Genomic DNA, 23,988 nt, shown 5'->3' on the forward strand with positions numbered 1-23,988 from the left:
TGATGAGCAGCATAGGCAAGTAATATACGAATTGACTCAAGCCAAGCTACAGTAGCATAAGTCTCACCAAAATCCAAACCTTCTATTTGTGTGAATCTTTGAGCAACCAATCGTGCCTTGTTCCTTGTTATGGTCTTATTTTCATCTTGCTTGTTGCGGAAGATCTACTTGGTTTTTATAATATTTTGCTTGGGTCTTTCCACTAGGGACCATACTTTTTTTTTTGAAGTTATTTAATTCTTTTTGCGTGGTTATCACCCAATCCGGATCTTCAAGTGTGTCTTGTACCTTCAAATGCTCCAAAGAAGAAAAAAAGAAGTAATATTCATAAAAATTTGTAATTCTTGAATGAGTAATTACTCCCTTTTGTATATCACCAATAATGTTATCAACCGAGTGATCTCTTTAGATATTTTGGTGAACTCTTGGATGTGGCACTTGAGATTGAGCATGAATGTCTCCTTCATCATCAAAAAGGTTATTTGAGTCATCATGAACTTGATCTTGACCTCGATCTTGTACATTTATATTTGTCTTCCTACTTTTTTGGCAATGTGCAGAATCTCCGCACATTTCTGTGAATTCTCCGCAAATTTGTCCAGAGTCTCCGTATAATCTTACGGAACCTACCAATTTGTCGTAGCTGAAGATATTTCACCATTTTCTTCAGCCTCCTTTTGATCTTGAGCTTCATTGGGCCTTACTTCACAAATGGTTAGCTTCTTGATTGCTTCACAAGGAGGCTCTTCGTTACCTACAATATTTAGATCAACTTGCTCCACTTGAGAGCTATTAGTTTCATCAAATATCACATCACGTGCGATTTCAACACAACCGGTGGTTTTGTTGAAAACACGATATATATATAGGCATTTGATCAATATCCAAGCAAGAAGCCTTCATCAAACTTTGGTGCAAATTTAGAATTTTTAGGTTTCTTGTTTAGAATAAAGAACTTACTGCCAAAAACTCTAATGTAAGATACATTTGGCTTGTTATCAATTAGAAGCTCATTGGCGGTCTTTTTTAAGATCTTGTGGAGATATAACCGGTTGATATCAAGGTATGCGGTGTTGATAGCCTCCACCTAAAATTGATCCGATATCTTGTACTTATCGAGCATAGTTCTTACCGACTCTATGAGAGTCATATTCTTTCTCTCGACAACCCATTTTATTGAGGAGAGTAGGGTGCAGAGAATTTATTCTTGATTCCTTCTTCATCAAGAAACTCTTCAACTTATGTATTCTTGAATTCACTTCTGTTGTTGCTTCTCACCCTTTTGATTTTCACATCAAATTCATTTTAGGTTCTTCTCACAAATTTCTTGAATGTGGCTTATGTTTCAATCTTATCATGTAAATAGAACACTCAAGTGAAACGAGAAAAATCATCAATAATAACTAAGTCATACTTGTTACCGTCAATGCATATATAGGCAATTAGTCCAAATAAATCCAAATGAAGAAGTTCCAATAGCCTTGTGGCCGTCATCACATTCTTGGCGAGGTGAGGAGCTTCAACTTATTTTCCCGCTTGATATGCACTACAAATTCTATCTTTTTCAAAAGAAATATTTGTTAGTCCTAAAATGTGCTCCCCTTTAGAAGTTTAGACAAATTTCTCATACCAACATGGTCTAGTCGGTAGTTAGCCAGCTTATGCTAGAATTAGCAATCAAATAAGTCTTAGGTCTCACTTCATCTGTTGAAAAATAAATAAGATAAATTTTGCCCTTCAAATGACCGGTGGAAGCTATTAAAGAGTCTTTCCGTCTGGAGACAGTCACACCCTCATTAGTAAAAAGACAATTGTAGCCAATTTCATAAAGTTGTGATACAAACAATAAATTATAGCTAAGAGATTCGACCAACAAGACGTTTGAGATAGAATGATCATTTGAGATAGTAATTTTATCTGAACCAATTACCTCTCATTTTTCCATCATCTCCAAATATAATGTTCTCATGTGATCCTCCATTTTGTTAAAATGATGAGAACATGCTTTTCTCTCCGGTCATATAATTTGTACATTCGATATCAAGCACCCAACTTGATCCACTAGAGCAGTATGTCTACAAAACAAATTATGCTTTTGCTTTAGATACCTAAATTTATTTGGGTCATTTTACGTTAGTCACAAGAACTTTTGGCACCCACACATTTCTTTTCATAACTCAATCCTTTGTGCGAGCACCAACATATAGAGCAACCACTTTACCACAATGGTTTATCTTAAGCACATAATAAGCATAAAAGGTAGCTTAGGGTGCATAGCCTTAAGATTTCTTAACTTGTGTGGTGAAATTAACTTGCTTGCCTCCCTTGATGAACTTGAGGCACTCCTTGTCATTTATCACCATATGTTCACTTGTCTTGCTCAAGTACATGTCATAGCCAAGCTCTCTCTTTTGCTTATTGTACTTAGTCTCAATGGTCTTGTATAAGGCATCCTTGGATTTGTATGTCTTCAAGCACCCGTATTTAACCAAGGCACTTAGCCTCTTATTTTCCTTTTTTAGTGCTTGCAAGGATTGAGCATTAGTAGCACAAGTATTTATATCAATATTATAGCAACGAGACCAACTTTGGCTAGTGGGTGCATTCGAGAGCAATGTTGCATCATTAGAGAAAGATGTGCTATTCCTAAGGGCATTAAATTGCACTTCAAGAGCTTTATGAGTTTCATCCAAACAATTACGATTCTCTTGAAGTGTGGCATTGCTACCCTCTAGACTAGCAATTGAGATATTGGTCAAATCAAGATCTTTGATCAATTTATCAACTTTCTCCTTTTCTTTAGCAAGGAGATCATCGAGTTCAAGGTTTCTCTCATTTTCAATGATGAGAAAATTCTCTTGCTTCTCGAGAATCTCCTCTTGACTCTCTATTATTTCCAATAGCCCTTTCATTTTAGACATAACATTTTTGCTTAGACCTTTAAACAAAGATTCACAACCACTATCACTATCGTTGTCACTATCTTGGGACTTGGGTTGTATTTTTACCTTGCGCCCTTTCGCCATGAGACACTTGGGAGTGTCGACATCGTCACTCATGTCACTAAAGGGTGACTTTATCGGTGTAGAGGAGTGGATGGCTATAGTGGCAACCCTTCATCATCAGAGTCAGAGTTTGAGTCCTACTTCTTGCCGATGTGAGCTTGACCCGAATAGATCTTCTTATGGGTCTTGTACTTGTTCTTCTTCTAAGGCTTATTCTTCTTTTCTTCCTTGTCTTTGTTCTTCTTCTTGTTCGGACGTTCGACGATAAAGTGACCAACTTCGTCGCACTCATAGCAAACTCTCTTGGATGATCCTCCTTTTGACTTATCTCTTTTGTACTTGCTACAGCCGCACTTCTTCATTAATTTCTTGAAATTCCTTACAAAGAAAGAAATTTCTTCATCGTCGGAGCTCTCTTCTTCACTTGAGCTCAATTCTTTATCTTGCTTGCTCTTGCTCGCCTTTAATGCTATTTCTTTACTCTTGAAGCTTGAACTTTGCTTCACAAGGTTCTTGACTTTATTTGCTTCCTCCTCTATGAGCTCATAAGCAAGAATTCTTTCAAGCACATTACTAGGTGTGAGTCTCTTATAATCCCTTCTCTCACAGATGAGTGTCACCAAGGTAGGGTTCCTTAGTACGAAGGCTCTTAGCAATATTCTCACCACCTTGTGGACATCTAGTTCTTCACTTATAAGCTCTCTAATCTTGTTCACTAGCACCATCATACGGTCATATATTTCTTTAGGGGTTTCATTGTCCTCCGTCACAAATCTTCCCAATTTCCCTTCAAGCAGCTTGGAGTGTATCCCATATCACTTTGGCCTCCTTAAGCCCATCCACCTTTTTGAACTCTTCGAGCTCAAGGCACCAAGCAATACACTTGTAGCTTGTGCATTACGGTGAAGGTTTTGCTCTTGTTCAGAAGTGAGCTTTTTGTCTTCATCCGGTAGCTCAAAATCTGTACACACAATCTTCCAAATACTTAGATGAAGAGAGATTAAATTTAATTTTATTATGTGACTCTAAGCAGATAGTGCGTGCCATCAAAGTATGGCGCATGCCCAGATGGCACGGTGATATAGGAGTTAGATGCATTCAACTTATCATAATTAAATTCAATTGCAACTCCCTTGCCCTTGACATTGCTCGGTTCATCATCCTTCGAACTCCTCGGACTTTTCTCCCCGGATATCGACATCTTCAAATTCTCCAAGTGGTGAAGCTTTGTAGAAGATTAGGCTCTGATACCAATTGAAAAGGATCTGATGTCGCCTAGAGCAGGGTGAATAGGCGAAACCTGAAAATTTTACAAACTAAATGCAGCAGATCAGCAAAGTGCGGATTCTCCGGAGAGTTTTCCAGAACCTCCGCAAATATACGGAGGTTTCGCAGAAATCTACGGATACTTTGGATATTTCTGGAAGAACTCAAATTGATGCTTATGTAGCAGCAACATGGATCAAACCCATGAATTACCGAGCACCAGAGGATGTGTTCCAACCTATTTCTCTAAGTACCTGCAGCTCAAATCTCACAAAGAGATAGATCAGGTCGAAACCCTAAAAATCAACGGGAACAAGAATATGCAACAAATCACAATAGATTGACAAATGAGACACAAGGATTTGTTTACCGAAGTTCAGTCACTCCACAAATAAGTGCATACTTCTCCGTTGAGGTGGTCACAAAGAGCCGAGTTTCTTTCAACCCTTTTCTTACCCAAGTAACCACAAAGATCGAGCTAGGGTTGCTTACTCAAATTGATACAAACTTCCCGGGGCTCACCACAAGATTGGGAGCTCAACGGGGGATGCGTAGCCATTTAGGTGGACAAATCACCAAGAGTAACAAACACGAAATCACCGGCTTGACAAAGAAAACTAGTGCTCAAAGGATAGATTTGAATCTTACTAGCACTTCTCCTTACTCTCACTCGATCATACACAAGATTTTACCTAAAATCACAAAAGGGAGTGGAGATGGGAGCTTTGAATGCTCTTGAGTTGCTTATCTCGGGTTAGATCGAAATGAATGAGCTGGTTCAGTTGGAGAGAGATGGTGTGGGGCATAAATACTCCACACTCAAAAACTAACCATTACACCTGTGAAAATGCGAACACTCCATAAAAGTACGGACACTCTGCAAATATGCGGGCCTTTCACATACCCTTAGATAACCCAAACTCTACTAAAGTGCGAACTATCCGCAAAAGTATGAACACTCCATATTTGCACATTTTGAAATGATTAGGGCTAACCTAGGTGCAAGTGTTGTGATCGATATGTCTCTCATAGGTTTGTTAAATCTTTCGAGCATTTATTTCTACGCAAACAAGTAAATTCCGTATCCTCCTTAATATTACAACATCCTAAACTCAATTTTAAAAGATAAATGAACTATAAGATCCATATGTCGCTTTCCTTTTTCCTTTTGGGGGTCTTCATGCGTCAAATTCTTACTTGATCAAATTATACCTATCCATACTTCATAAAACTCACTATTTCTTTAATTTTTTGTCATTATTACCAAAACCCACTTAGGGGCCTAGATGCACTTTCAGGGTAAAGTCAAGGCAAAGTGTAACTGGTGTCACAAGAATCTTAGAGGAGAGACTCGTAATGGAACTAGGCATCTCCATGACCATTTGAAAGTATGTCCATATCGGAGGAGCAAACTGAATGCAGCAAACAAAGATAATAGGACTTTGGCCCAATCTTCATTGAGGTTTTGTTCTACATGGACTAGGAAAGTATCAGTAGAGAACTACACATTTGATCAAGAAATTGCTAGAAAAGAGCTTGCTGCCATGATGGTATTGCATAAGTACTCCTTATGTATGGTTGATCACATTGGCTTTAAAAGATTTGTCGATGCACTTTAGCCCTTATTTAAATTGATGACCCAAAACACTATTAGGTATGCAAATTTTCTATGTTGTTCAATTTGGTGTTGTGTGCATTTATTCATTATAAGTTATTATTTATTGCATCATTAGGAAGGACATCATGGACCAGTTTGTGGAAGAAAGAAACAAGGCCATCAACTACATGGCGGGAATCAACTCATGGGTTGCTGTCACAACTGATTTGTGGCCTTTAGACAATCAAAAAAGGGGATATATGGCTATTACAGCCTATTTTATCGACAACTCATGGAAGCTTAGAGATATAATCACGAGGTGACCTCCTATTTGCTGAATATCTTTGACTCCTAGATCTGAATATGTATGTGTCCAAATCTGAATATTTGAATTGTACATGTGTTGGACAGCAAATTAAGTATATTTGAAATGTGCATCTTTTCTAGTTTTGAATTCCCTTAGTGAATATGTTTATTTATCATTAAATGCGGGTTCATATATGTCCCTGCACCATACATGACAGAAGTTATTTGTGAGGAACTTAGTGAAGCATTAGTCAAATGGAATTTGGATGAGAAGTTATCTACTATTACTCTTGACAATTGCACTACAAATGATAAGGGTGATCCTTATGTTAAGGACAAAGCTGGATGTAAGTAAGCTGATGTTAAAGGGCAAGATATTTCATATGTGTTGTTGTGCTCACATTTTGAATCTAATTGTTAAGGATGGGCTAGTGATCTTGATAGATGCGATTGAAACCATTAGGGACAATGTTGTTTATTGGACTGTCACTACAAAAAGAATTGAGAAATTTGAAGAAACTGCTAAGTATGTGAAAATCCCAATAGGAAAAAGGATAGCCTTTGACCGCAAAACAAGATTGAACTCAACTTTTACTATGCTTAGTGTTGCTTTGCCTTACCGAAATGTCTTTACTCGCTTAAATAAGGTTGATAAGCAATATAATTGTCTTCCAAGTAATAAGGAATGGACTTTTGCTGAATTGTTTTCTAGGACTGATTATGTCACTGCCAATATTTACTTTGTTGAGATTTGTGAAATTAAAATGAAGATTAAGAATTGGTCAACATGTGACAATGTCCTTATTAGTGAAATGTCAGCTAAAATGATTAAAAAAATTGATAAGTATTGGTCAAACATTCAAGGGCTAATGGGCATTGCTACATTGCTTGACCCTCGCATTAAGACTGAAATGCTATTAGGTTGCTTTGAAATGCTTCTTGGTGTCACCGGTGAAGAATGTGAGTAGCGTGTGAGAAATGTGACTAGAGATTTATGTGAGTTGATGATTAAGTATAAAGTGCAAGGAGATAGTGATGAAGATAACATAGAACCTCTTGCTGCAATTTCAGAAAATGGACCTTCTGTTGCTATGTCAATTTTGAGTGCTCCTGTTGCTAGAAAGAGGTCGAGATCACTAAACCCAAAATCTGAGTTAGATAGGTATTTAGAGGATGACTATGTAATTGCTTCAAAGAAAGATTTTTTGATGTGGAATGTCACTGGGACACACTATCCAACTTTGAGGATGATAACACATGACATTTACGCTATTCCAGTGAGCACGGTCGCATCCGAGTACGCATTTAGCACGAGTGGTAGAGTTCTTAGTGAGCACCGTAGCCAGCTTACTCCTGCAATGTTGGAGACTCTAATGTGTTCCCAGGATTGGATTCACAATCAATACAAAGATACAAAGACAATTTCTTCCTATTGCTTTTGGCTTCTTGTATATATATAATATTGCTCATTTGTTGCTTTGTTCTTGTATCTAACATAGGAAAATGGCATGCCTACTAGTTTATGGACTTGCCTTCAAGATATTCAAGAAGGGATGCAGGTAGATTGTTGTTGTATTCATCTCATCTACTACCTTGCTGCTCTACAAATCTCTTTTGTTACCTTGTTGATTATTGTTGTAGGACACGACCATCGGTGCGAGTGACCGAGTTTGAGCTCCAAGACTGAGCCTGTTGCCTGCTTAATTCAAGAAGATACTCCACTCTTGGTTGTTTTGCTTTTATGAACTGTTTTATTTGAGTTATGAACTGTTGTACTAAGTATTAGGCAATGACAGTTTGGCATGCCGCATGTATGATCTTGTAAAACTTTAATGGATTGTTGTACTAAGTATTAGTTGTGGTCTACAATGTTGCTGGGGTGAACTTTAATGGACTGCTGTAAAAGTTTAATCTATAAATCTCTTTTGTTGCTGGACTACTGTACTAAGTATTAGTTGTGGTCTACTTGCTACTATCGGTAAACTGCTTTCTATCGGTGATTAGTCGGTGAAAAAAACTCATTGGGTCCCTACAGCTCCGGCGAGGAACAAAAATGGTGAAAATCCATCCCCGTGATTGGGGCCGGGGGCGGGTTTTCAGGGCGGTTTTCCTAGTATGTCTTGGTTACAGGGCTGGAGTCCCATCGGGGATCGGCCCTGTTGCCATCCCGAGCTGATTCACACATAAAAGGCTTATAACATGTGATTTCAGATCATCTAGGTCAATAGATAGCTCAACTGAACTCTCTATGTGCTGATAATTCTAAATTATTATGAGTCTCTTGTGCAAAATAGCAGAACATTCTCTATAATAAATATAGATAGTAATATTGTATTTGTTAAATAAACATACATATAATAAAATAACTATTTAGATATATGTATGATACATAACTAATTACGTCATTCGATAAATAATAAGTAAATTAACAATGCAAATTAAATAATACATTACTTAACAATGCTAAATATTTAAGTAATTAATAATTAATATTTAAGATTGAATTAAAATATTTAATAAACATAAACTAAGTATTAACATACAACTATTGTGATTAAATATTTAATAAACATTAAAAGTAATAATAAACATTTATTGAATAACTATTACATAAACATTAAATAGCAGGAATCCCAGAATAATTAATAAATAATAAAAAAACTATTAAAAATCAAAATTAATATTTAAAGTTACGTGCCATAATTATTTGACAACCATTAAATAAATTCACAGTACACTATTTAAATAATATGATTAATCATATTACTCTACAAAACATAAGTGATTAAACTAATTAATCAAATTATTTAAATTAAACTAATTAATCCGATTAATCATATAACTCTAGTAACTTTGATCAAATTATGTAAATCCTCTAATTATACTATTTAATAATATTCATAGAATTATACTAAGGGAATAATCTAATTACACCGATTAATGAAATTAATGTTATTAAATTAGATAAATAATCTAATAACACTGATTAATCAAATTCATATAATCAAACTAAGCAAACAATTTAAGTATTCTAATTTATCAACTTAATGTAATTAAATAAATATAATTGAATAGATTAAACCATCTATCTCCTCTTATTACTATTACTAATTTATGTATTAATTAAATACGTAATCTATGTATTTACTATAACAGAAGGGAGCACTCTCGAAGTATTCAACTCGTGCTGCTGCTCCTCGTGTTGTTTCTCTCCTGCTCCTCCTCGTATCGCGTTGTTGCTCCTCACCTCGCGTTACTGCTCCTCATCTTCTTACGCTGCTACTCCTCAACTGAAGTCAGCTTTCATTTTATAGCACTGACTAGCACCGAAAGCATTGCACGTGATAAGACACGGCACTGAAAGCGCAGAATGCGGAGGACCTAGGTTGCCGAAAACACTTGGATCTTTTTTGGGTACACGGTGTATTGAAAACGAGTTTTCGATGAATGAAGTGCCCAATACATATGCTACATCTGCAAATACAATAGCATATTATTTATTTTTATAATATAAGTTTCATTTGTTGTCTATTTTATCTATACAACCCTGCAAGGCTGCAACCAAATCTCAAATAAAAAAATGCATGCAACCAATTTGTCCATACGTGAAGCAGGAAGTCCACACGGTGCACGGCGAAAAGGAAAAATGGAGCATGCATCCACAGCAGCGAAAGAAACGTCATGTCACGAGCAAAGTCGTCCACGTGACGCCGCCAGTCTGCAGTCCTCTCTCCCGGTCTTCATCCACCCGCCCACGTAGACCCGCGCCGTGCCACGCAGGCAGCCCACGCGTCCGTCGGGCCCGGGGCTGCGCTGACGCCCGCAAGAGCCAGCCGTTTTGTGTAGCGGACTCCCCGATCCCACGCAAACGCTGTCCCCACGCGTCAGCCGAACCGTGCGCCCATGACGTGTGGGCCTAGCGCCGGAGATATTTTGATGCCTACGCCTGTCCTTTTGCGGAAGCAAATTCAACATAATCCTATCAGAAAAATCTAGTGAGATCCTATCTATATTTTTTATTCTATAATCTAATAGTTAAGTTGAAGAAAAAATATAAACACATATTACTAAAAAAATATCTTTTATAGAATTAAATTTTATAAAATTTGATTCTCACTTTTACAGTCTCGCAGCATTTGGGGTACGCTCACTCGCTCCTCCCCAACGACATGGCTGAACCGCACAAGTCAAGAATGAGCGAGGATTACCAACAACCCCTTGCAACTGCCGCACAATCATAGATCCTTCTTTAATTTCTAGTTTTGATTTCGTTCGTTTTGGCATTTTCAGATGTAAACTCATATGCGGACAAGTGCGAAATCTATTCAAATTCGCAACTCGTTTAGTGCTACTGTTTACGTGTGCCGTCTGCCGGTGATACCGACCGCGACACGTTGCATGGATTTTCTTACGGTTTTCTTCGAACAATTATTTATTATCTCTCAATAATACATCAACACTGACATTTTAGCATGTAACATATGTTTTTTTACCGGAGGTGTAAATGGCACCGCCATTTTATTTTCTTTCAAAAATACAAGAAAGTGCAAACACTATTTTTTAATGAAATAAATTCTTTCTGTTACATGAGCACACAGACGAGACCTTTTGTATTCTCTTCCTCTTCGTTTTATTTATTTTTCTTTTTCCCTCTCCCCAATATTACCTTCCACCCCCTATCCGCCTCCGTCGCCCCCTCCCAACGCGGCGACGACCGCCGACTACCTCGCCTCCGACCACGGCCGCGCGTCCTCCTGCGTCGTCCCGCCCCCCGCCGGAGGTCAGCGTTAGCCGGCGGCGCGGGACCCGACGGCCGCCGGTACGCAGGCATTCGCCGCCCCGCGCGTCCCCGAGGTTCGTATCTCCTTGTTTCGTGTTGGTACGGATAGGGCGGCGCCGTTTGTCCACGGAATTCTGATTCGTTTTGTGTTGGTGTTCTCGCCTCCGGGCGCGTGGGAATTTAGGGTTTGGCGGGCCGCGGCGTCATCAGCGGCGGCGGAGTTGGTCAGAAGGGGGACCTTGCATTGGATGGTCTCGATCCGTACGGCTCCCTGCTGACCGCCTGCCGCAATGGAGGAGCCTGGCACGGGCACGCGCGGACGGGAGGATCACCATGTCGCCGTCCCGCGGTTCTCTGGCGAGGACGGTGTGTCTGTTGCCGCCGCGCCTGAACCCGGTGACGGGTTGGGGGATGGTGAGGAGGTGTGCGGTGCTCAGGGGAGAGGATTGTCCACAGAGGAAGAGGGAGAGAAAGGGGGCGACCTTGCTGTTGGATTGGTGGATCCCGTCGAGGCTGTTTGTGCCATCCTTGAAGGGAGAAGGTGTCAGATAGGTGACGAGAAGGGTTCTAGTTCAGAGGAGAGGCCCATGAACGTGGAGGAAGAGAAGGGAGGTAGTTTGGCGTTCGCGCCACAGGCATCCGCTGAACCTGGCAGTCTGCGGACGTGTCATGAGGGCAATGGTGGGTTGTCGGATAAGACGTTATGTGTTCCTTGCGGTGAAGCAGTCTGTTCCGAGGATGTTGGATGCATGTATGAAATGCTGGACAAAGTGACAGATGGGAGCCAATGTGAGCTGGAGGATTTGGCGGATAACGTAGGTGATTGGGGTGGTCTGGCGGAGGTAATGACAAGTACAGAAGATTTATGGATGGCTTCTGAGGAAGCACACTGTGATAATGAGTGCTTGTTGGATTTGACGAAGCATGGCAGCGAACAACAGCCACGTGGAGTTGATGGCGTGAGATCTGTGACAGATGCTAATAATGAGCTGCAACATGATGATTTGATGCCAAATATTGAAGCTGAGGTCTTCGGGCCATTGTACGAAGATTCAGTTCCTTCCGTTTCTAGGAGCATTGATGTTTCTTTAGATGGAAAGACAGTTCAATTTGGTCAAATATCTGGTGATTCAGTGACATCTCATGTGGCTGATGGCAGTTTGTGGAATAATAAAGGTTTATGTGCCCCTTTTGGTGAAGGATCTCAATTCATTGATGCTGGATGCATGTATGACACGGTGGACATGGCGACAGAGGGAAGTCCATGTCAGCAGGGCAGTTTGGCGGGTGATGGAGGTGTTTTGAGTGGTGGTGCATATGTAAAGACAAGCCTAGAGGGTTTAGAAATGTGTTGCAAGGAACCACATTGTGATGGCAAGGGCTTGTCAGATTTGGTAAAACTTGACATCGAGCATTTGCCATATGGCATGGCTGTCACATGTTTGAATAAAAATGCTAACCATGATCTCGAAAAGGATGATTTATTACCAAAAGTTGGAGCAGAGGACTCTTGTACCTTGCATGAAGATTCATTTCCTTCACTTTCTGGGAGTAGCGTTGCTGTTTCTTTAGATGGCAAGGCTGGCCAGGTTGGTGAATTATCTGAACGTAGAGCAATCACCAGAAACATGTCTTTTGGGTCACAAGAAGGAGGTACGCTTTCTTGTGAGAGTGTGTTTCACAAGGAAGCTCCTGGAGGTGAGAGCCGGTGTTCCAGAAGGGAGGTGAACATAAGTGAAGAGGACTTGCGGACAGGTTGGATGGAAGTAGCTCATGACAATGGGGACTTGTCAGATCCAGGGAAGTGTCACACAGAGAAATTTCCATGTGGTGTGGATGGCCTGACATTGATAACTGGTGCTAATCATGAGCCGGAAAAGGTTGGTTTCTTGCCAAATATTGATGCAGCAGTCTCCTGTCCAGTAGATGAAGCTTCAGTTCCTTCTATTTATGGGAGCTCCATTGATGTTCCTTTAGATGAGAAGGCCAGTCAGATTGGTTACATGTCCGAAAGGAGTTCATGTGTGGAGAAATTGGCTCGCAATTCACTGGAAGGAGATACGCTTTTGTGTGAGAGTGGTCTTCGGACAGAGGCTTATGGAGATGAGAATCAGGAATCCAGCATGGGGGTGTCCAATCGGTTGAATTTGTCTGTATGTAAAGCAAGCATAGAAAATTTAGAAGCTTGTGGCCCTTATGCTGTGAAAGAGATGCAACAGATCTCTCAAAAATCTGCGACCGCTGAATTACCCCCAGAGATAGACCTGTGTCATTCTTCTTATAACCAACCTTGCAACAATGAACCTTGTAGTGGCAGGGAATCATCAGCTCAATGCATGGGTCATCAAGATTCTGGAATTTCTGGTATTGGCGGATCTGGCCCTATAGACCATTTGGATCAAGGGCTCAATGCCTGTAATTCTGCTGATGACAAAGCCAGTTCTGTTGATTTTGTCTGCAATGCTAATGATGGGGAATCACAAAGCCAAAAGCTGGCAACATTTTTTGTGTTCAGACGTAGGAATCCAAAAAGAGCTGCTTCATCAAGAAACCTTAATTCTGAGAAGCCCGATCAAATAAACAAGGCAAGCAGTGGCACACGCAAACTTAAAAAGGTTGATATTGCGAGCTCATTACATCAAAGCACCATGGGTACGTTCCCAAACAAAATCTCTAAGGGAAGAAGTGGCATGAACAGGCCACAGAAATCTTCTGCTTGGGGCAGTCGGCAAAAGCTATTGGATGGTTTCTGTCAGAGTCACGGGCCTTTGGCTTCTAATTCTCGTCCAATTTACCTGGGAAAAGGAAGATCAAATACAAGATCTGATCAGAGAAATCAGCCAAGTTTTCGGAAAAGTCGAAGTTCAAGATCTTCAAAAAGTAAATGCTCTACCTTGTCTGATGTAGGGCATTTAGCTGATGAATTGAATGGGAAACCTGCCTTTTCAGCTATTGCTGATACTGATGCTTCCTCAGAAGGTCAGGGAGAAGACATTCCAAAATTCCCTTCACATTCATTAGAGTGTACTGACTGTCCTAACACGCAGCAGTTGAAAAGGGGCTTGGCGAGTTCTACTCAGGAAACATGCCCTGCATACATCCATGGAGAGTGTGCTAAGCTTTCAACTTCTGGACCTTCTTTGACCAATGACAATGGCACTGTCATGCTGCCTGTTGGATTTTCACCAGATTCTGTTTTGGAGGTAGCTTCTGTTACGTGTGAAAGTAATGCTTCTGCAAGCCATGATGTTATGCTACATGAAAACTCATCAGATGCTGGTGCATTGAATGGAGGTGGTCATCATCCATCTGTTTTATCTACTTCCAAATCTGGAAAAGATCAAGCTCCATCATTGATGCACTTGGAGCAGCGAGCTAAAACTGCTGGGGGGATTGAGAACACAAGGAAGGAAGAGACTGGTCCATCTCACGCCATGATAGACAATGATGTTGAAGGAAGAGTGCAGACTTTACAGAAGTCCAATACAGTGAAGAAAAATAGTACTGTCAGAAAGCTGGGTTGCATGAAGAAAGATGGAACTAAAGGAAAAAACTTGAAGACTAGAAGTTCTACCCAAATTTCTTCATGTGAAGCTTCACAACTCAGGGGCTTCTCTAATGATTCAGTTTCACCTGATCCACCTGAGTTACTGCTTAGTACAGGGCATCCAGAGCTAGGTTCATGTTGTGAGGTCCAAACTTCTGCCACACAGGATCTTGGTACGCATGAACATGGTAATACACAGAATCATTCTGTAATTGACAGTGAAAAAGGGAGCGCCTTTCACACTATGAAATCACCAAGGCACAAGAAAAAGGATGCTAATGCAGGAAAGAAGGGTAAGGTGCGGGATCCACATATGAAGGGAAAGGGTAAGAAGAAAAACATAGCAGATGGCACTTCCCTTGATGATGGATTGTTTAATTTGCCTTCTACTGAACTGGCAGCATCTCATATGAATGAACAGGGTATGCCTACTTTTCTTTGAATTTATCATTTGTGCCTTTTTCATTATCATATATCAAGTAGCTCCAGTAGGTACTAACATTCTAGTTTCCATAGGTAATCTCACTCCTGCCACTGAACTTGCATTCAAGAACTCTGGCACCATATCTACTGCTTTACCTGGAAATGTTGCGTACAAAATGGACGAGGCATCTGTACCACCACCACCACCTGCTGCATGGGTGTGTTGTGATGATTGCCAAAAATGGCGCTGCATACCTGCTGAACTGGCAGATGCCATTGGAGAAACAAATTGCAGATGGTATGGATTTCCTTCCTCTTATCTCAGTTATCATTTTCATGATTGCACCAGCCTTCTAGTCTAATTGAGGTGCACTGCAGTGCTCTACTCTGCAGTATGTATGTACCATCTATTGTGGGGATCTTTTTTCTCGTCTGTACCTTTTTTGTTTGTTGTATGCGAAACCAAAATTACCTACTCAAAATAGAAAGAACTGAATAAGGAGAATTTCTTATCATGTAGATCACTACATTCTTTTTTTCTAATCTGTTTGGTAATGGACATTCTGATACCATCTTAATGTAATTTCTAGCGGAATAGGGAAATTGCCTTGGTAAAAAGATAAGAATTATTTCCAAGATGCGTAAACTCTCAGTATATTGGCAGTATCTGGCTAGCTGCATGTTAGTTACACACATTATTGTTCCATTAGATGTGCTTCTTGCACATTAGATATGCCTATGTTCAAATTATTGTTCCATGTGGGTTTTACACTTATTCCTTTTTCCGAATATTTCATTGAATTGTTCCACGTGGATTCTACACTTTGTACCTGTTTTATGCATGCCGCACAATCTTGATTTATTCCATTGAGTTGTCATTTTATTGTAATGTGTTTGTACGCTTAACTTTAATTCATTTTCATCTGTCGAACGATTTATTATTCTGATTCATCATTTCTTCTTGTTGCTACGAAGGACTTGTAAGGACAATGGAGACATGGCGTTTGCTGACTGTTCTATCCCACAAGTGAAGACAAACGCTGAGATCAATGCAGAACTTGAACTTTCAGATGCTTCAGCTGATGAAGCAGACAATGATGGATCTAACTCGAAAGGTTTTGAACCTCTGCATGCTTTTTTCTTTTCTACAGTACACTTTCTGCTCATTATAATGTAAAAAAAACTCCCTTATTGTTTCTATTATCATATCTGATTTTATTATGCCCTTTTGCATCTTGCTGTTGTGTAGCTTCCAGAGCTCCATCTTGGACACATGTTAGGTCGAACTTGTTTCTGCATCGGAACCGCAGGACACAATCCATTGATGAGGTCAATGCTGTCCATCCCACTTTTTTCTTTCTGAATTGACATCTTTTCCTGCTATTTTTCTTTATGTACACGTAGCTTCCTTTTCGTAGAACTTGTCGATTTGTAAGGACTGTTAGTTACAGAAGTCGCTATAGATTCTCATACATACGTCCATTTTCAGGATAAGTAGGGAGAAGTTGCTCACAAAATGTATAAAACACAAACATTTGTACCATAGTCACTCTGAATCAGGGATATGTGTGTCACACACACTTTTTAGTTGCAAGAATATCTTCAATCATCCTGCGCCAACACATATTTTATTTCTTAATTCCACTTTTAGGATGAATATTGGAAGGCAAAAACTGTTGTGAAGTGCATAAAACGTGCATTTTTGTACCATAGCCATGACTCCTCATCGTTTATTTTTGTTTTCCCTATGCATTTGGATTTTTTTTTTAATTTCTTCTCCATTCCCACTCTGAATCTGAATAGATACTGTTTATCTCCTACTATTATTCTTGTAGATCATGTTAAATTTAACTATCTTGAACTTCTGTACCAAATATATTGATTTTTTTGTTGTACTCCTTGCGACTTGAATAGCTGAAATCACGAAGGATGCCCTAATTTTGTTATGTTTTCCATTAAATACAATCAGAGCATGGTGTGCAACTGCAAGCCTCCTCAAGATGGCCGAATGGGTTGTAGAGATGGCTGCTTGAACAGGATGCTCAACATTGAATGCGTCAAACGTACATGTCCATGTGAAGAGCAATGTTCCAATCAAAAGGTTATTGATTTCTTGGTTATCCTCAGTTTAAGTGCATGATTTCCATGCTACATTGGTTTTGACTGTCTCAAATCTGTCAAAAACAGTTTCAGCGGCGCAGCTATGCAAAACTGAGATGGTGCCATTCTGGCAACAAAGGCTATGGACTGCAGTTGCAAGAAGACGTATCTGAAGGAAGATTTCTTATTGAATATGTTGGAGAGGTACCATTGTTGTCCGTTATTTTTTTTCCTTGTTTGTGTGTCCTTGGGTAAATAACCTGCCTTTGTAAATTTTCTTTATGTTAGCGCTATGCTCTGGCTAATGAGTTTGTTGACTTTGTACTGCAATGTTCTCTCAGGTCCTTGACATAACGTCTTATAAATCCCGCCAAAGATATTATGCTTCTAAAGGCCAGAAGCATTTTTACTTCATGGCCCTAAATGGCGGCGAGGTATATCTTTTGATTTCCCGTTGTTATATTTTGTCCATAAATTATTTCTCCTTTTCTTCACATTTATAATTTTATTCCCTATTGCGTTAGATTTTACTCCCTCTATTTCATACTGCAAGTCCCTCTCTTTGGTCATAATATGTCATCGATGAGGAACTATCGGATCACCTCCCTTTATCCCACTTTTCTTAAGCATCCATCATGATGTTGACACACTTGAATAAATTCCATTGATCCTTCTTTTTATTTCTTGTTTTGAATTCTTCCAGGTAATAGATGCTTGCACTAAGGGAAACTTGGGCCGATTCATCAATCATAGCTGCAGCCCTAACTGTCGTACAGAGAAGGTGGACTTTTATCTCATTGATTTTTGTATGTGTATTGTTACCTATGTTTCTTGTCCGTATCGGCTGAAACTTTATGATCAAGAGTTGCACTTCCACTCTGAGTTTGCTAAATTGTGACCCTTTGTTTTCCCTTGGAAATAGTGGATGGTCAATGGAGAAGTATGCATTGGAATATTTGCTATGAGGAACATCAAGAAGGTAAGGCTAGAAATTATCACTTTCTCACAAACTGGACATTTCTACTAGAAGAAATGGAATGAGGATTCGCTTTATTTATAATTTAAGTTGCATCAGTGAATGGTGTTAGTGTATTGCATATTGTCATATGATGCTTGGTCATAGTCAGAGCATGTAACGGATATGTATTTTTCTTATAGGGTGAAGAATTGACATTTGATTACAACTATGTTCGTGTATCTGGCGCTGCTCCTCAAAAATGCTTCTGTGGTACAGCCAAATGCCGGGGTTACATTGGTGGAGACATATCAGTTGATTCCATCACCCAAGATGATGCGGAAGCAGGTCATTTTGAACAAATGGTTGTTGACAAAAATTCCGAGGAGTTGATGGGTGCAAGTGGGTCTGGTTCTGATGGCAGTCATCCCAATATTGTTGAACCTGAATTTTCTATTCAAGAGGAAGATTTACATGATTGCCCAGCTGCAAACACAGAGTTAGAACCACTTCAGCAAACTGGAGGAACTGAATTTGAAACTAATGAGCCTGAGAATTCCTTAGAAGCATGGAGCCCACAGGAAGATGAAGATGCCATCCGCACGCCTGTGCATGTGTCACGAACAATTGAAAGTTCTTTGCAGTGTTTTCCAGTACATGGCACGCTGTCATCAGATTGTTTGCCAAAGACTTCATACACAACGGAAGGTTCAAAGGCTCCAAATGTAATAAATGGATCACCTAATTCTGATTTCAGGAGCAATCTGGTACCTGGTTTCAATGGTAATAAGAGAAACAACCTAAAACACCATAGAAATGTGAAACCGTCATCATCATCTCTAATTAACAATGAGCACATTTTGGGAGGTAATACTGTTCTACCCAATTGTTTCCTCTTGCCACCTAAGCAAATGCTGATAGTATTAATGATCTCTCCTTGGCATGTGTAGTTGAAGGGAGACTGAACAACCTACTGGATGAAGATGGAGGTATCAGCAAGCGAAAAGTATGAAACCATAGCTATCCCCTTAATTGTACATAATCTAGAGTAGTAGGTCTGCACACAACTTATTTCTGTGAAATTTTGATGGGGTGATAATCTAGAGTAGTAGGTTTGCACACATGGTGGTGCTCACATTTCTGGAGTACAATAGCTCTAGAACATAGTGCATGAATACCTTATATAAGTGGTGCTCACATTTCTAGAGTACAAAAAGCTCAGGAATATAGTTTATGAAACAACTAATGGTTGATTGAATTTCTAGCAAAATCAGGCCTCTTAAGGTTTGAAATGCTTCTTGATTGCTTCAATGACATGAAAGTCGCCTATACATGCATGCCTTGAACTTGAACTTATGAGTCTCTGCTATTTGCATGTGTTGCACGCTTGCGCAAATATGAATTTTACTTGTTGCATCATGCAGACCTCCAGTAGTGCCAATATTTGTAACCACTCTATACTTGCTTATATGTTCTAACTAGGCAAAGCATTTTTTTCGAACAGGATGCGACAAATGGATACTTGAAGCTTCTCTTTGTGACTGCAGCGGAAGGTGACAGTGCTGATGGCACATCTAAAAGGTTTGATTACCAGATGACATGTGAAGCAAGTATTACTATATCCATTCTAAATGTGCTATTATTTTATCTCTTTCAGTGTGAGGGATCTTTCATTGATTCTTGACGCACTTTTAAAAACAAAATCACATTCTGTCCTGTTGGATATCGTCAACAAGAATGGTATATTTACTCGCCTTCCTCCAACTTCCTGTGTAAAGTTCTATAGTTACTGATTAAGAAACTATTTGTTATATTTTGTGGCAGGATTGCAGATGCTTCATAATATATTGAAGCAGAACAGAAGCAACTTCCATCGTATACCTATTATACGGAAGCTTCTGAAGGTGCGCATTTCATTTACTACACAATCCTCACACTGTTGTATGATAACCAATTATTAGATTCATGTCATCAGTTGCTAGATTCACATGTTGTATGGTTTCCAGTTGACATATTATTATATTCACATTAAATTGTAATAAGTGTTACGTCACCAGAAACCTGGTGCTACTTTCTGTATGAAAATAGTGAGAATCTGGTTACTGTCATAATATCGGCATCTTCCTTCAGGTACTGGAGTTTCTAGCTGTGAAAAGAATTTTAACATCTGAACATATAAACGGAGGTCCTCGATGTGCTGGAGTCGAAAGGTACTTGTTATTTATTCCGCTCTTATTCGGCACTGATTGAAGAAATTTCATATTCAATTTGTTTTCTAGGCCCCATTATAGCTTTTTTTGTGTTTCATTTGTATAATAATTTTTCAACCCAAGCCACCATTGGGTTTTCCCAAAGAAATGAAAGGAAATTCCTTCTCTTTTTTGAGAGGATAAATGAACTTCTTGCTTGTTATTTTTGTTGTTCCTTAAAATGTTATTGGATGGTCGGTGCTCATGCAATAGGGAGATAATTCAGATTGTTAGTGTATAGTGTTGTGATTGCTTGGATAGGTCCTATTTTAAGACCTATTTTATAAGACCGTCCTCAGAAACAATTTGCAAGTGAACCCTTTTTGAGGGGCTAACCTTGAGTTTACAACTATGACATGTGTTGGTTTGCAACTGTATACTGTTCACTAAATTAAGCCTTGGCCAGTGCAATACCATGCTTAGGGAAATTTGACAGTGCTTTGGAAATAGCGTATATTGCTGCTCCTTTTGAAGCTTTAGTTACACAAATTTCAATTTTCTCTAACTTCATCTGGGACTTGTATTTCAGCTTCAGAGACTCGATGCTGCGGTTAACAAGACATAGTAACTTTCAGGTAATGGACATAACAATGCTAATCCATTATTTGAGCTTTTGTTGTGGATATATGTTTGTATGCTACTTCTTTGTTAGATTTTGAATGCAAAGCTGATCCATTAACTAATGCGTGGAAAGAAGATAATCTTTTGATTTAATCTGACAAATGGAAGACAGAACGTGTGGCATGCACACTTTTGGCTACCAAAATGGCTGCCACACTTGTAGTAAAGCTAGTCAAAAAACGATTCTATGATGTGCGGGTTACACCTGTAAGAAAGTGTGACTACCAAATATTGTTGCAACCGAGCAGCTACGTAAGGAAGTGTAAAGCAAGCACAACTAAGGTTAGTCATGACAAAGTTATGTTGCACCTGGAAACTATACACTCGCTTAAACGGTAAATGCCACTGTAGAATAATAGAATAGATGATGCAACATGAGTGCATGTTTTGAACTTCTATTGTATATATTGTATTATATTGCTTTTTTGTTAAGTTGTAAATGGCACTGTTTTTTTTTTCACTTCCATTTTGGATACATGGAGATACATATTGCTTCTTTTTTAAGTTTTAAATGGGATGGTTAATTTTTAGAGGTAAACTTTGGATAGATTTTTTAAAATAAATCGACAAATTAATTAATATGAGGACTGTCACTATAAATGAAAAATATACATGAGCATTACCATACATGCAGCATGGTCAGCCTTAACTTACTTTAGTGTTCGTGAACCAATTCCAGTTATAGAAATAATGTTATCAACCACTGTAGAATAACTTGTCTATGATTTAGCACTTTTGGTCCCTCTTGGGAATAATCTGGGAACTTCTGGTTGCTTCTCAACTGGCTATATCTGTCGTTTTCTCTTAGCCTGCCCGTTGACTTTTTTACTATAGGTTTTCCAATAAGAATTTCACATGTGATTTCATTCCACATGTATGCAATTCATAATTCATGAATGGGTATGACTCACATGCATGGTCTTTTTCCTCCATGTGGCAGGTTCATCAGAGTGCTTGGAACTTCCTTGATAGATGGATCCCTCGTGATATAGCAAGGAGCGAGCCAACAGAATATCCACGTGCATCCACATCTGCACAGGATAACCGGGGAGCTAATATGGTTTGGAATTCTTCTGGAAGGAAACGCAAGAGCCGTTGGGATTATCAACCGGATGAGCACTATAAGATGGTTGGACTAAAAATCCTAAAAGCTTATTCTGAACATGGTGAACCTAGTCTCCAGATTGGCTTGATGAGAAATAAGTTGCAAGGGAATCAGGGAACAAACAGCTATCATAATGATGTTCCTGGCATGGGAAGTTCAACAGAGAGTGCAGATGATGAAGTGCCTCCTGGGTTTGAGTCTCAACAGGAACGTCGGCCTGTACAAGCTTCTTTCGACTGTGAGGTTGCTCCAGGACTTTGCATGGAGAGGTACCAACCTAGCTTGACTATTTCATATGGGATTCCGGTCGACCTTGTTCAGCACTTCGGAACCCCTGAATCTGAACGTCAGTGCCACCAAAAATGGAAAGTTGCACCTGCTGTGCCTTTTATTCCTTTTCCGCCATTGCCACCCTATCCACGAGGGAGTCCATCTCCCTCCACTTCGTCATATCAAATGTCCCAGCATGACGGAACATCCACAGTGAAACATAACAGTTCAGGACACTGTGGGAGGACAGCAGACACAGGTGGAAGAGTGCATAGGACTTGGCGGAATGGCCCAAGAACAAGATGGCCATACAATAACCAAGGAAGGAGATTTCCAAGCAATCATCATAGATTTGAAAGATTCCACCCTTCAAGTCAATAGAATGGTCATTTAGGATTCAGGGACCATGATTGACGTCCCAGTTTTTGAACCACAAGTAGTGGTGGTATACATGGTCATTCCTGCTCGTCAGAAGTGTAAAAGAAGTTGTGTCAGCCTTTAACTTGTTTAACAGAAACTGTTACTATCAGTTTACTAGGCGTAGAACGTATGCTGCAAATAGGTCATTGCTGTTGCAGTCTTGTTACTAATTAATTGCTCATTGTTTTCCTCCACCCAATGTGTATTCTCAATAGGAATACTTGATTTGATTTAAATCTTTTTACAGGCAAAATGTTAACTAATTTAGTTGATACCCCTGTGTGTGGTATGCATGTTATTTCATTTGTTATGCTCTCTGTTGCAGCTTTTGTTTTTAGGATAGCAATTGCAGCTTTTGGTCTTTATTCTGAGCCATAAGATGTTATCGCTTTAGCTTTCTGGTCCTGTATGTTTGTCATGCCGACAAGGTTCCTAGTCTGGTTGTAAAGATACATATCATTGTATTTTGTTTTCTCAAATGTTAAACTATACCCGTTTTGTATGAATCAGGTTATTTCTTGGATCTTTTACATGAAAGATCAATTAACTATTCAGTATTTGGTCAAAAAATTTAACAGTCCAATTTCTTGGAATGGCTCCTTTTTTTTTTTTTTGCTGATGTAGCTGAAGGTGATCCATAAACCTGCCCTTCATGTACTGTACAGGCACGCAAATGGACAGCCACAAAATTGTTGCAGGGCATGTCAGGTATAAGGTCCCAGATCTAAGTCACATTCCATGTTATCTGAATATTTACCTCACTGCATCTAATATCTGAGTTTCAGTTGTGCTATGTACGTTACCAGCAAGATTTGCGGGGCACTCTGTGACGAGGATATGCTCAAATTTGTTCCTGTCTCCTGTTCTGGATTTTTTTTGTTGGGATTTGAAACATAGCTATGGTTTTTCAAATGTTTTACTACCTTGCATCTATGCTCTATGGTCATGCAAATGTTCAACCTTTCCTCCTGTTGGAATTGCTAATGGCTGATGAATTGTCACATTGGATATCATGGCCCTTGCAATCCCAATTATTGCCAGTGAGAAAAACGAGTGATTTTTGTGGGTAAAATTGTTGGATGGAATGTTTTTGAAAGTACGTGTGTATTTGATCTCTGATTAAAATTTGATGTGCTCTTGTTCGCATGGTTTCGATGTGCTCCTGTTCCTGACCCGAGCATGGTGCATCGTCATGATGCTTCAATGGGGACCGAGGGCGGACACAAGGTCTCAGTAATATGCAACGATGGAGGCATGATACTGTGAGCCTTTTTTAATAGCAGATTGTTGTTTGGGAAGCAGGTTTGCTATCACTGTCTCTGTTTTTCTATCCTCGGATGGTAT

The 23,988-nt window shown here is 39.5% G+C and overlaps 1 protein-coding gene across 1 annotated transcript; it reads left to right on the forward strand.

The window, feature by feature from the left end:
- The first annotated feature begins 10,815 nt into the window (after positions 1–10,815).
- Positions 10,816–22,918, forward strand: LOC133919077 (uncharacterized). The gene is made up of 18 exons (XM_062363321.1): positions 10,816–11,028; positions 11,139–14,923; positions 15,018–15,222; positions 15,900–16,039; positions 16,174–16,253; positions 16,894–17,025; positions 17,112–17,228; positions 17,366–17,458; positions 17,728–17,805; positions 17,947–18,003; positions 18,183–18,846; positions 18,930–18,985; positions 19,484–19,560; positions 19,637–19,719; positions 19,804–19,883; positions 20,110–20,189; positions 20,758–20,803; positions 21,790–22,918. The coding sequence occupies exons 2-18, from the start codon at positions 11,245–11,247 to the stop codon at positions 22,603–22,605; spliced, it is 6,483 nt and encodes a 2,160-aa protein (XP_062219305.1). The 5' UTR covers positions 10,816–11,028; positions 11,139–11,244; the 3' UTR covers positions 22,606–22,918.
- The last annotated feature ends 1,070 nt before the right edge of the window (positions 22,919–23,988 follow it).

The sequence above is a fragment of the Phragmites australis genome, chromosome 5 (genome assembly GCF_958298935.1).
Source record: "Phragmites australis chromosome 5, lpPhrAust1.1, whole genome shotgun sequence".
Taxonomy (NCBI): Eukaryota; Viridiplantae; Streptophyta; class Magnoliopsida; order Poales; family Poaceae; genus Phragmites; species Phragmites australis.